Raw genomic sequence first — 13376 nt, 5'->3', positions numbered from 1 at the left:
AATGCAAACTAAGCATGTTTGAAGTACAAAAATCACCTTACTTTCACTATATATTTCATTAATATTACAATACATGTTTTAATTATGCAATCTATTTATCCACAGTACTAAAGGAACCCTTGAAGTCACTATTCTATTAACTGCATGCAGCACAGCTTGTAGTTTTCCACCATCTGCCAGCAGCAGTGAGATTACGTTACCTTTTTTCCATGTCTTTCACTGGAACCTGCTTTACCTATTAAAAGCTAAGATGTTTCTTATGCACTGTTTATCCAGAGCCTCTAATGATGGAGAGTTTTAGGTACCACTAAGAAAATGCTTGAGAAACAACTGAGAATGGACAGTGCCAATCCTTTTCAATATCCTCTTTCCCACAGTTACAGTATTGGGCGAACTATGGGGAACCACAGGATCTCACATAGTTAGTTAGAAATAGGCTTGAATTCTAAAGATTTAATGAGTCCTCTCACATTTTATTTTCCTTATGGGAACTTGAATATTTCTAATATCCATCTAACTGTCTTACTTCTTTTTCCCAATGATCTTTCATAGTAATAACATCAGAAGTCTAACTACGTGTTTTTATTTGATGCATAGAAAGGCGTGGCCTTCAGCAAGAAAGTGCTTCTGGAAAACTATGCATTTCCAAAGTAGTGGAGTTTAATTTACACTTATATTTTTTCTGGACATTTCTAAGGCAACAGCTGCTCATCCTGAGATATTTCTAGTCTCTGACAGCAGGCTTCAGTAGGCCCAAAGAAGTATGAGCTACCTGTGCTCTTGGTCAAGACGATCAGCCCACAAGGTCAACCCTCAAAAACATAGCTGAAACCAAATTCTCCATCAGTGTTACAGTCTCCTCATTGTAGCTAAAAGAATCACTTGCCATGTGACTGTAGGGTTTCAAAACTTTTAGTGGAAAAATGTTTCTTTCTTCCATGACTCCTGACATATCAACTACTTGGTCCAGTTTGCTGATAGGGAGTTGTGTCCTCTAGGATTCTCTTCATTCAATAACATATAAGCACAAAAAGCTCTGATTTTCAAACTCCCAGACTCTCTGTAATGGCAGGGGATTTCAGAAATAACTTCAAATCTTTCAAAATGAAATGTCACTTGGACTTTTTCAGACCAAAGTTAAAATAATAACAGTAATGATACAGCTAAGTTTCTTTTCTCCCATTTTGGAACAGCACATTATAGAACTGTGTCTTACATGAACATTAATACATGAAAGGCCCTGTGCACCATCCTGATTTTAAGAAAAGAAACTGAATTGAGAGGGACTATTCAAAGAAGCAAGTATTTGTCAGCAGAATCAAATGTTATACCCTCAGCTTCCTATGAAATTCGTTACACATTATAAGATGCAGATGAATATATGAATTTTTATTACAGATGAGGTGTGCAAGTGACTTCAGGCCAGCTTTTTAACTGATGAAAAAGATCAGACACTGACAGATATTTAAGCAGCAAATTCGTCACACTTTCAAAAGGTATATAGCAATTATTTCGATTTACATAATGAAAGTTTTTTAAAATTTCATAAGGTGCTTTTCTGTACCTTTAGAGGCTAAAATTTCATTTGAAACCTGTCTCTTTAACATCAATCCACTGCATACAACCAGAGTTCTGTGAAATGGATGTAAAAGAGTTCCTTCCCAGAACACTAATAAGCAACTGTGAATATAATTAAGAATATTTATCAAAAAGGAATTTAATTCACACCTTGCTTGCCTCCAGTTCTCTTTATACAATAGATTATATAGCAGTCACTCTTGAAACTGCTGCAGGGAATTTAATTTAAATGTATATTTTTCTATCAAATCCCTATCTTGTACTGAAAACATAGCAGCTACACTTGAATATAATGCTAGTATATGATGTGATAGAGGATGCTCCTTGCTTGGAGCATAATTGCTGTGATTTGCAGGTGTAAGATTCTACCCCAAAGGTTTTCTATCAGAACAGTTTAACAGCTAATTCCCACAAATGTTCAGGTAGTGAGACTGCTTTCAGTCAGCCTTCTTCTCTTACAAAGAAAATATGGACTATTAATGCATTTAGAAGTTTAATGAATTTAGGGACTGAGTCTGTGATCAGGGGATGCACTTACAGCAGATCCCTTTGGCTGCTACTCATTATCTGTAGAAAATAAAACTTACTTTGTTTCTCTCTGCTGGATGGATGTGAGGAGAGAGAATGCATCACTGGTAACAGTATTCAAAATTCTTGTGACTTGGACAGTTTAAACTAAAACTTTATCTGGCAGCTCCTTGATAAGCAATTAAGCTGCAGAAGCTTTGATGTGGAGATGTTATAGAATCATAGAATGGCCTGGTTTGGAAGGGACCTTAAAGGTCATCTAGTTCCAAACGCTGTGCCATGAGCAGGGACACCTTTCACTAGAGCAGGTTCCTCAGAGCTCCATCCAACCTGGCCTTGGATACTTCCAGGGATGGGGCACCCACAGCTCTCTGGGCAACCTGCTCCTGCCTCATCACCATTCCCTCTTATCCTGTCACTATATGCTATTGTAAATAGTCTCTCTCTGACTTTCTTGTGGGCTCGCTCCACGTATTGGACTTGATTTCATCATTAATCTATACTGGTATTGGGTGTTTCTTAGACACGAGAATATTACTGGGGTGATTAAGTAATGATACAGCAGAATTTTAAGGAAAGCAAAAATTTCACTCTTCAAAACAATCTGAGTGAGACACAGCCATGGTATTCTTTCAAAGTCTTTCTCATTTCTTTAACTATCAGTACCTCTAGAAATGTGAATAGTTCAGACTGTTAGCCTGGACTTTGGGAGAGCTTTTCCACACACCTGATGTGTCACCTCAAGCAACTTAGTCTCTCGAAGTTTCAGATCCCCAGTTGTTAACTGGGAATCAAAGTAATTCAGTTCTCCATAAAGGTGTTGTGAAGGTTATCCATTACAGACTCTTTAGTGTTCAGAAAATATGGTCCTAGCACACATAAATACTTATGGTACAATGACTGTAAGGCAATGTGTATAAATTGTGCCACAAAATAAAGCTTCTGAAAATTTGGTACTGCTGTGCAAGGAAGGTCTCACAATGGCAGTACACCACATACCAAGTTCAAAGAGCACAAAAACAAGGAAGGAAAGAAAAGCCATTTTCAAAAGTGATTTAATTAATGTGGTTTTTTTTCAATTATGACTCTTAAAAATTTCCTAAATATACTTAAAAGAGAAGACAAAGGCACAAGTTCAAGTTAAATGATTGCACAACACACACAGACTGAGAACAGGTCCTTTCCTAGTTTCGTGTTCCGTAAGACACTTCACAGGCCCATCTTTCAGATACAGGTTTTATGTCCCTATTCAGAAGAAAACCATCATAAAAAGAATCAGGGGAGAACAGTAAAGGCTTCTTCAGGAACATCTCAGCAGCATCCAGCATGCAGGAGAATGGCACAGACAAAATTATCTTGGGAAGGGCTCACTTCCTTGGTCATGTGTGTTTGGTGGTTGAAGGAATCTTTGGTTCACTGCCTCTGCTCCTCTCTCCACAATAGAAAACCTGTGTGCACACTAGAAAGGATGATGTGATTATCTGGGTTGGTTTTGTTTGTTTGGCCCCATGTAATAATTTGTTCACTCTAAACTAAAAATTTTTCTTCCTCTGGGTATTTACTGGGTAAAAAGGAGACTGTGCCTGTGCGTCTATCTTATTCTGAAGCCAATTCACAGGCTTGTATAATAAAAGATGGCTATGAGTTTCAATCCCTGATCCAATAAATGTTTATGTACAACAGTCTGTAGCAGTGCCAACATGAGAGATTTTGATCAACTCACATTCCTGGCTAAAAAATTATCTCAGAATCTGATTAATGTGGGTTTAAATCCTCTTAAGTAGAAGACACAAATCCCCCAAATCCCAGCTGAATACCTTAAACAGCAGCTTGAAGGGTGACTGGTATGTCTTCCATGGTGATTTTGTGAAGACTGTATAAATTTTTTCCACTTGAAACTACTAATTATTGGCTTAAGGTTGGGGTGGGGTTTTTTTGAGAAAGAAAAAAAAAAAAGCCAGGGAAAATGTCAATTCATTCCTAAGTTAAGGTGCCATTTTCATATTCCTTTGAGAGAAAGGACTGCTGCAGGTATTGCAGGCCCCTTTTGAACCCACATAAATGTGTGTGTAAGTATATTTGTTTCTTGTACACGCTCTAATCTGTGTTTTGGCATGGCAATTTTCCCACAAGAATTTAAGATTATTTTTCAATTACAGCCTTATCAGCAGATTGCAGTACCTGGGGAATAAAGAATTCAGGTCCTCATCCCTACAGCTTGTATGTTTTGACATCTGCATAAGTGAATTAGTTTTCAGAAGCATTGATCCTATGCAGCTCTAATTGCCTTCAACATCTTAAAAAATTAGTATCCACAACACATTAAAAGCCTGTGGGCAAAAATATTGATTTTTGCCTCACATTAAACTTCCAGACTTTCCAATGAAATATTTTATCTGAGAAATATAACAGAAATACACGACATTTCAGAAGAATTACTAATCCTAACAGCTGTGGGGATTCTGTGTGTGAAGTAATGAGAGTTGCATAAATACTATCTACTGTCAGGAAGATACTATACTAAAGGTAGTTAAAATTATTAGTTTAAACAATTTCTATGTATCAATTGAATCAATCTCATTAAAAAAATAGGAGGGCAAAGGAAAAATAAAGATTTTCCATCTGCTGAATGGAATATTATATTTACTGTGTCTGCTGTGCTGTAAAATAGTGACCAATAAAATAAATTTAAACATAAGAAGACAGTGTCCTATCAGAAGATAATAGTTCATAACAACAGGCATTGCAAATTTTTATACCCCTCATATAAAACGAAAGTCAATACACTTTTAAGGCAAATCACTGTAGCATGGCTGATAACAGGTTCCATCCACTTACCTGTGTCTCCTTTTCCCTTTTGGTGGTGACACCAGGTGACAGCATTCAAGAATCACTTTAGGTCTAAGAGACTTGAACAGACCCTTTTAATGCCAATTCATAGATTGAGATTTGCCAAAATCTGTTAGTCTTCCCAGACTTTGGAAAGTGGGGATTACCTATATAATATTCCTCCCTCTACTGCCTTCAACTATCTCTTGTTTTGTTTGAAATCAAACTAATGAAATACATGCATCTGAGTATATGTATTTAAATAAGTTCTAAGTGTTCTCTTATACAACATGAAGCTTTCTCCTGTCAGCTCCTAATTTCAATGAGTCCCCTTGCATGGTCCTGCAGGAACTAAACATCAACCTCATTTGGAATCCTGTTAACTCACTTTGCCACCTCACTTACAGTGAGCCCCAAAGCACTGGGCACTTACCACTACCATATTATAATTTCTATTTGTTAGCCATACTACTGAAACAGCATTACTAAAATTATTAACATGTCTATCAGGTTAAAAAAAAGAAACTTTGGTTATCCAAGTGATTTTTAATGAAGAACTCAGAACCTCAAAAAAAAATTAACATAGTTAATCTTTTCTGGTTTGTTTACTCTATTTTATTTTCCATACTTCAGATGTAAAACATTGTTTGTATATATAAGTAAACATAACATACCAAAATCTACAAGCTTGACTCCTCCTTCAGTGGTCAAAAGGATATTATTTCCCTTAATATCACGGTGGATAGTTTTGTTTTCATGCAAATGCTGAAGTCCCTGGATGGTGAGATGTAAACATGAACTTTTTAATAACAGCTCTGTCCTCTGTAATACATTTGCAGAAACAATAAAGTGGCAGAAAACTATGAAAAAAATTAAAACATTTTTTAATGCAAAACCACAGAGATGTCATTCTTACTGGAAAACTATTTGGCACACCACAGGGAATAGATATTTTTTTAATTGCTCCATTTTATGTCAAATAGAAATTTTAAGATGAAAGCAAAAAAATAGCACTATAAACCTACATTATACCTTTAGAGCATAAAGAAAGCTGCTAAAGCCTAAATTTCATTGGAGAAAGTAAAGTTTCAGTTACAAGAAAATGATAAATAAAGACACTTGATCCTGATGAGCAAAAAAAATTCTTGCAGTGGTGTTTGAATTCACTAGATATGTGGATATTTTACTACAAAAATACTTTGGATCCAGACACAACAACTTGGACAGTATTTTAATTATGTTTCTGCTACTTCTCAAAAGAAAAGCAATTTTGATGCTTAACTGTATTTACTAAGAAAACTGATCAATAGTCAGAAATGGTTCATTCTCTTAATAATGAAAAAAACAGATTAACTATTCTTTACCTTGCCTGCTCAAAAAGAATCATCTGAATTACACATCACCTTGATTTCAATAAACACTGTTATAACAGAAGACAGTGATCTATATTAGGGGGGACTATCTTCATTCATTTAAGGAAAAAAATATGAGCCGAATGTTGACTTTCACTGAAAGTTTATCTTACCATCAGAGCTTCACGTAAAATGTAAGCAATTATAAGTTCATTCATCCTTTCGCCTCTCTTCAGAAATCCCTTCACAAGATCAGTCACGGATCCACCATTGCACAGCTACAAAACATCAAGGAAATACAGAAAGGAATTAGAGAGTTTTGGAGTAGCCACCTGGTTTTCAGTAGTTTTTGTATCTGCAGCCAAATGATCTCCTAGTAAACTGGCAATCCACAAATTTGTCCTTACGTCTACCATTTATACAAACAACATACACAGCAACTTTTGCCAATTCTTGTTTGCTACTTTCTACATTCAATTCTTCTTGTCCAAACACAAGTACAGCAGTCTAGCTCTTTTTTTTCCTGCATACATGATTGCTTTTCACTGAGACAGAAACAGCTTACAGTGCAATAAATTTTTTGTGAAGGCATGTTTTGTGGGGCACACTAATTGCTTCCGATATTCATCATGTGCATCTCACCAGCAATGCAGATTATTACAGCATCAATTCTCAGGTACAAAAGCTACATACAACACAAAATGGATTTAAGGCATCAGAATGCAGGCAGCAGAGAAATGTCCCTGCCAAGGGGAAAGACGCCCTTTTTGCCCAGCAGCACTTAACTCCTAGTGTAGAAAGATGTGATACACAAGGGATGGGCATCACAGAAGATGATGAAGCACTGTGGAAAGAAAGGTCTTATCTCCCACTGAAACAAAGTGTGCCATTGGTGAAGGACTATAGCTCTAGTAGCATCAACCCTATCAGCTTCTTGTTCCAGATGCAGAGCCACAGACTACTCGGGACAATCCTCTCTCCTGTCTAAGGTCCACCTGGACTCCTGCAAACTCTCATCCTGTCCTGTACATGTGGGAAGAACAGGTCTGGCCTTGCTCTCTGAAAAGGATAGTGAGTGCACATTGCCAGCTGATTAGTTTAGACCTGCAGTACTTTGTATGTTCATTTTTATCATTTAAAATTTTTCCACAGAAAGAAGCAACAATGAAACTTTAGTGACTACCTCTATAGCTGTTACATGCCTGCAAAGATGGAATTGGTACTTAAGCCCTTAAACTATCCATAATGCACCTGACAAAACTCATTGATTGAAGAGCCATTGCCTCTGTAAAGGCATAGCTGTTTCTGATAAAACAGTAAAACAAATTGTAAGTTTTATACTGTATCATCCAGTAGATTTTCACATGAAACTAAATACCCATGTAAGACACTTTAAAAATGCAGCACAAAACAGTAATTCCTTTTCACTGCTTTTAAAGTATATTTAAATTGGGGCATAATTTATCCATAAAACCTTTCAACTGCAGAATTCCAGACATCAGAATCTTTTGTATATATTTTTAATATGTTCTTCTATGCCTCTACATTTTTTTCTGTAATTACAAAAAGACTTGCACCTTACAGTGTAAAGCATTTTATATCCCTTTGTACCCAAACATAACAATAATTCTCTGATTACCTTTGAAACCCCTGGGTTGCACTGAACTTGCACCACATGAATGCCTACACAAATACCATTCAATACATAACTCTTGCTGCAAGATGAGTTCCCTCATCAGGTCAGCCAGGGCTCTGGTCTGACAGATGCTGAGCTCTATGGCAACAATCTTGGAACTCATTTAACCTCACCCTTACCTAAGTGGGACAATGTGCATGCTTAGAGAGAGAAGAACTCGTATGCTTAAATGATGAGATTAAGGGCTTTGCTGGATAAGGATCAGATTCCCAAGCAGGATTTCATTTACTGTCATTAGCGATGCTGGTCTGCCTTCTCCACTGACTTTTTCAAGTTAGTTATTTTTTTACAATGACATTATCTTTTCAGGGTCTCTATTGGTTTAATTTTGCCACATTGTCAAAATATTTAATCAAACCAAATGGATTATAACAATTTTGGTTAATTTAATGCACTTTAATTCAGGGCACTGAAACTGTCTAACTAGTAACAAATCAACTGTGAATTAAATTACACATACGATATTCTTTAAATAATTTTTCTTCATTATCTAATATTTAAATTTTGCTTCTTACAGATGGATCCTCTTTTTTCTTTACAGGACTGGATACCTATTAGCCTTTCTGTTCAAGGTAAAAAAAACAACATAGAAAGAACTATATTCTCTTTGTAGGCAGATGAAGGGAGAAACTGTATCTCAGAAACCACCTTCTTTAATGTTTAGGCAGTAAAGCCAATACTGAATTTATTTGCCTTGGTCAGCAATGTTAATTTTCACGTTCTTAAACATGTTGCTTTAACTAATTTTTCTACTACTCTCATAATATATAAATCCCTATTATGAGATAAATACCTGCATTATGAGATAACGGTTATCTAAAATATCAGGTAATGTAAGATACTAAAACTCTGATTATTTTAAACTGAACCAAAACTGAAGCTGGTATGTAAAAGGTCAGCTAAACAGGTCTTGAAATAAAGAACCCAGAAGTCAGCTATATCACCGTGGAAATCCTCCACCAATTCCCAAGGTAGAGTGGCTGCTTAGATAGAGTTCAGCTGAGGATGTCATAGACATACATTCTTGCATACACACAGGGCAACTTTTCCTATTTCTGTGTTAAAGAGTTGTACTTTTACTTATATCAGACAAGGAAGAGAGAAAAAAAGGCTAGGTATTAGAATGCAAGCAGCTATAAGGAGGAAAAGGGATTATTGGAATACAACCACAATTAGAAAAGGAGATTATGGCAGACACTGTATGTGCGTGCTCTACGCTGTGTGGGTGAGAGGGGGGAACAATGACGACAAGGATGACACAGGCTAGTATTAACCTTGTTCTATTTTTATGTTCATGGGTAAAATGTTGTATCTGGTCCAATTTCCTACTTCTACTGTCTATTTTTTGCAGGTGAAGTTGCCACATGTCCCTATAACCATGCACATAATTGAAGCTGAAACGGTGATTCTTTCTCCTGAATCAGGGTATCAAACTGTATGTGTATTCAATGGAAATGTATCACAAACACCTCAAAAAGTCCCTCTCATAATGAGTCAGGCTCTTCTCTTCCCTCTCAAAAGAAGAAGCTACAGAAAGTCACAATACTGCAGTGCTGGACCACGCTTGCTTGGGAATCTGAATAGAGGGGGAGATAAATTACTACTGGGAATGTTGACTAGGATCTAGCCCATGACGTAGAAACTTAAAGGAGTAAAAAAACCTAAATCATTAAAAAAATCACATTACCTTAACTTATACAATCCTTTAATGAGAGATTATGGGATAAACATTATTTAGCAGTACTGTCAGACTGAAAGTTTCTTGGGGTATTGTTAAATATTGCAGCTTATAATTATGATCTCTGCTGCTTCTTAGTAGCATGCTGCCCACGTTAAAAAAACTGTGTAGCCTCTTACCAAAATTACTGTGTTTGAGTTATGCTACCTGTAATGCTTGGATCCCAAGAAATCATGAAGGCAGAAATAACTTTTAAAAAAGATCTTCCTAGTTTTCAATGAGCATCTAGAGAAGGGAGATGCTGATAGCTATTATTTTGTTGCAAGGACTGTGAACTCACATGACCAAATAACTAATCAGTCTGTGTCATTACTCCGCATCATTTGGTAAAGTCTCCTCAGAATACCTTGATAAAGGGCACTATAAGCAGAGACCAACAAATGAACAGAGAAATCAGGACACAGACAAACAGGAGAAGCTACATGTCTATCTGAGCTCTGCTACAGGGCTGCTTCTTACTCTAAAGATCAAAGTAACTCACCAAATCAAATGACCTTTCACCTGTCATGAGACAGGGGCTCTTCTGGAAGGAGAGAGTAATAATTCTATTTCTCTCTCCCACACTAAAAAAACCCCACACATTCACACACATTCTCTATTGCATACACAGATGCATTTCTTGTGGCTTGTATCAGATAGAAACCCTCTTTTAAATTTTGAATATACTTAATTTAAAGGGACAGATTCTTATGATGTCCAGCCTATCAGACACAGGAAGGGAAGATAACAGTGATCCTCCCACAAGGCAGCTATTTAGAAATGTCATCTTGATTAACTTTGTACATGAGCAATTTTCATCAATGTAATGTTAGTCACTTCTTCTATTGTTCCCTTGTGATTTACAGGTATTTTCTTTACCAGCAGTATTTTCCGTGCCTGCACTAATAGAATGCAAAGATTACCTGCAACTAAAAGGAGGGTAAACTGAACCCTTGAAGCTACCTAAGAGGGGGTGGAGAAGACAGAGACATCTTCCCAGTGGAAGACAGCAAAGGATGAGAGGCAACAATTCCCAACTGCAAGACAGTAGATTCCTATTGGACATAAAGGAAAAAAATTCCCACTGAGTTAAGCACTGCAACAGATCACACAGTAAGTCTGTGTAATGTCCAGCCTTGGAGATACTCAAACTTGAATTGAAAAGGCAAATCTGTAACATTGCAATTAATAATCTTTGAGCAGGGGGCTGGACCAAATAACTTCCAAAGGTCCCTTCCATGATGTACTTCTATATGATTCAGAATACTTGAATTTTAAAATATTCAGTTCCTAGTTTGGATATTCAGACAGAAGAAAGAGTGGCAAAGAACTAAGGAAATATTGCATGCCTAAACCAATGGAAAGAGTAATTTCGCAGAAGGCTTGATCCATGTGAAAACCTCCCTTAGAGAGCTGTAGCTCTGATGGCCATACATAGTTGTATCAAAACAGGTGATTATGACTCTTCTACAGTAGTAGTAAAGGGTTCCTCCCTTATGATTTTCTGGCACTCAAAAAGGCAAAGATTCATACTAGGATGACATGCAGTCCTCCACCCACCCATCTGCCACAACCCTGTGCTACTTTAACTGAGCTATTAGTATGCTAACTTCAGAAAAAAAAAATAAAATTATCCTAACACACGAAATGTCAGTTAAAATTGCTATCACATCACAATCATGCTGGTGTTCTTTTTAGGTCTTAGTCACTCTTCATCTGACCCAGTTGATACATTTCTCCTCTTCAGCTCTTCTTGATTCTGATGCCCATTGAATAAGGATTCAGTATGAGCTTCCCTTTCAAGAAAACTCTCAATTGCGCTTTTGTTGGGGCCATTACAGCCTTTAATCATCCAGCTGCTCTGGACTTATACATCTGTACTAAGCTGTCAGGTAATGTTTGCTTGCATCCTGCAGTTGTTAAGGTGCTTTCATCTTACTTCAGTAGCTTGAACGCAAAGAGTGGCTCAATTACAATTACTTCCTTTCCTATCTTTACAGGCTGCACAGACATAAATTACTGGGCAACACATCCCATATGCACAACTTATGGCATGCATCAATCATACTTATGAAAAAGTTCAACATTGCTTTAATGTTATCACACATAAGAATGCTAAAACCATGTCAGACACTAATCTCTAATTTTTTTCCTGTTCTTAGAATAGATCAATAATCTGACCTGTTCCCCTAAGCATGCAGTGCAGCAGCACTGCCAATCTCTGAGCTGACTGTACCTTCCTTGTAGTACTGACTGTTGTAAGAACAGAAGATTCTTATTTGCTGCTGTTTCATCATCATAAAACTACAGAAGCAGAGGAGTAAAAGGGACCTCAAGAAATTACTTAGTCCACTGGATATGTAATGTATAGAGACCCGGTACTTTCAGACATGTTAGATATTTGTCTAACTCGCTCCTAAAAGTCTTCCACTGAGGGAGATTCCAATCTTTCTAAGTAGCCTGTTTCTGTGTTTCATTAGCCTGATAGAGCATTTTCACTACTATCTAACCTGAATATTTTTGCTTCCAACAAAATTGCATTATTTTTGCCCTTCCCTCCAGTAGTATCTGATAATAAATTACCACAATTTTCTCTTTAACATCATCTCTGTCAGACTACTGTCATGATAAATCATTTTTCCTCCTTTTTTTTTAGGCTGTACAAACTTAGTTGATGTAATATTTTGAAATTAGCCACGTTTTCTCAATTTAGATTGCCTCCAATTTGCTACTGAGGTTTGTGACACGTTTTGCCCCCAGATTCCAGAGAGAATTCCTTTGGAAGTCTTGTCTTCACCGGGAAAAGCTGAACAGAACAATCTCCACTTTGCAGAGAATCTCTTTCTGTATAACCACAGCATGGTCAGGTATGTCCCATTTATTCTTCCTACGGATAGTAGTACTTTGTATGAATCACCTTTCTGTGATTCAAAAAAATTCCTCTGGTATTCACAACTGTGAATCTGATGCAATTCTCTAATGTGCCTGTAATTAAACTAGGTGTCCACTTCAACTTTTTGTGGACTTTTTTCATTACTCAAGTTACTACTAAGGAAACAGACCAAAAGCAGATGCCCACCTTGAGATTCTCCCAGCCCAAAAGTAAACTAAGTCCAGTTTTATGAGAAAGAGGTTATTCGCTTTATTGTTTATGTGAAATTTCTGTATTTCCACATTTTCCTCCAAGAATGTCACATGGGACCATATAAAATCCTTACAAAAGACACATCTCATCTATTGCTTTCCCCTTGTTACAGCAGTTATCCTGTTAAACAAAGAGATTTTATTAATACTATTTGTTCTGACCCAGTCCAAATCAACCACTTATCATGTTACTGGGTTCTGGGTATTTCTACAATGGTTTCTATTAAATTGTTGTGAGTATCAAAGTCAAGCAGATTGGTCTGTATTTCCCTAGGTCATTATTTTTCCTCACTTTGTAAAGACATACACTAAATATTCTTGTATCTCATTTCTCTAGTAACCTTTTCTTTACCACTCTCCACATTAGCCCCTCAGAGGTTATCCGTAAATGCCTTAGCTGAGCATTTTTGTTTCTCCTCTTTGAAGGCATTCTGAAATATTAAAAGAAGCAGACCCTGATGCATTCTCACTTGCCTCTTACTGCACTTCTATTTTTTTCTCTGCATCAGCTAATTTGATATTGTGTTTTTAA

The 13376-nt window shown here is 36.8% G+C and overlaps 1 protein-coding gene across 7 annotated transcripts in view; it reads right to left on the bottom strand.

The window, feature by feature from the left end:
• The window catches only part of MYO3A (myosin IIIA), a 120381-nt gene that overhangs the window by 81828 nt on the left and 25177 nt on the right, over nt 1-13376 (bottom strand). For all 7 annotated transcript variants that reach the window (XM_017817284.1, XM_017817280.1, XM_017817286.1 and 4 more), the window contains 2 exons: nt 6461-6565; nt 5610-5709 (listed from right to left, as the gene is read on the bottom strand). In XM_017817284.1, coding sequence (XP_017672773.1) covers nt 5610-5709; nt 6461-6565 — 205 coding nt within the window. The remainder of the gene's footprint in view (nt 1-5609; nt 5710-6460; nt 6566-13376) is intronic.

Source organism: Lepidothrix coronata, unplaced genomic scaffold (assembly GCF_001604755.1).
Source record: "Lepidothrix coronata isolate B3197 unplaced genomic scaffold, Lepidothrix_coronata-1.0 Scaffold59, whole genome shotgun sequence".
In the NCBI taxonomy this organism is placed as follows: domain Eukaryota; kingdom Metazoa; phylum Chordata; class Aves; order Passeriformes; family Pipridae; genus Lepidothrix; species Lepidothrix coronata.
This window is presented reverse-complemented; position numbering and strand designations above follow the sequence as displayed.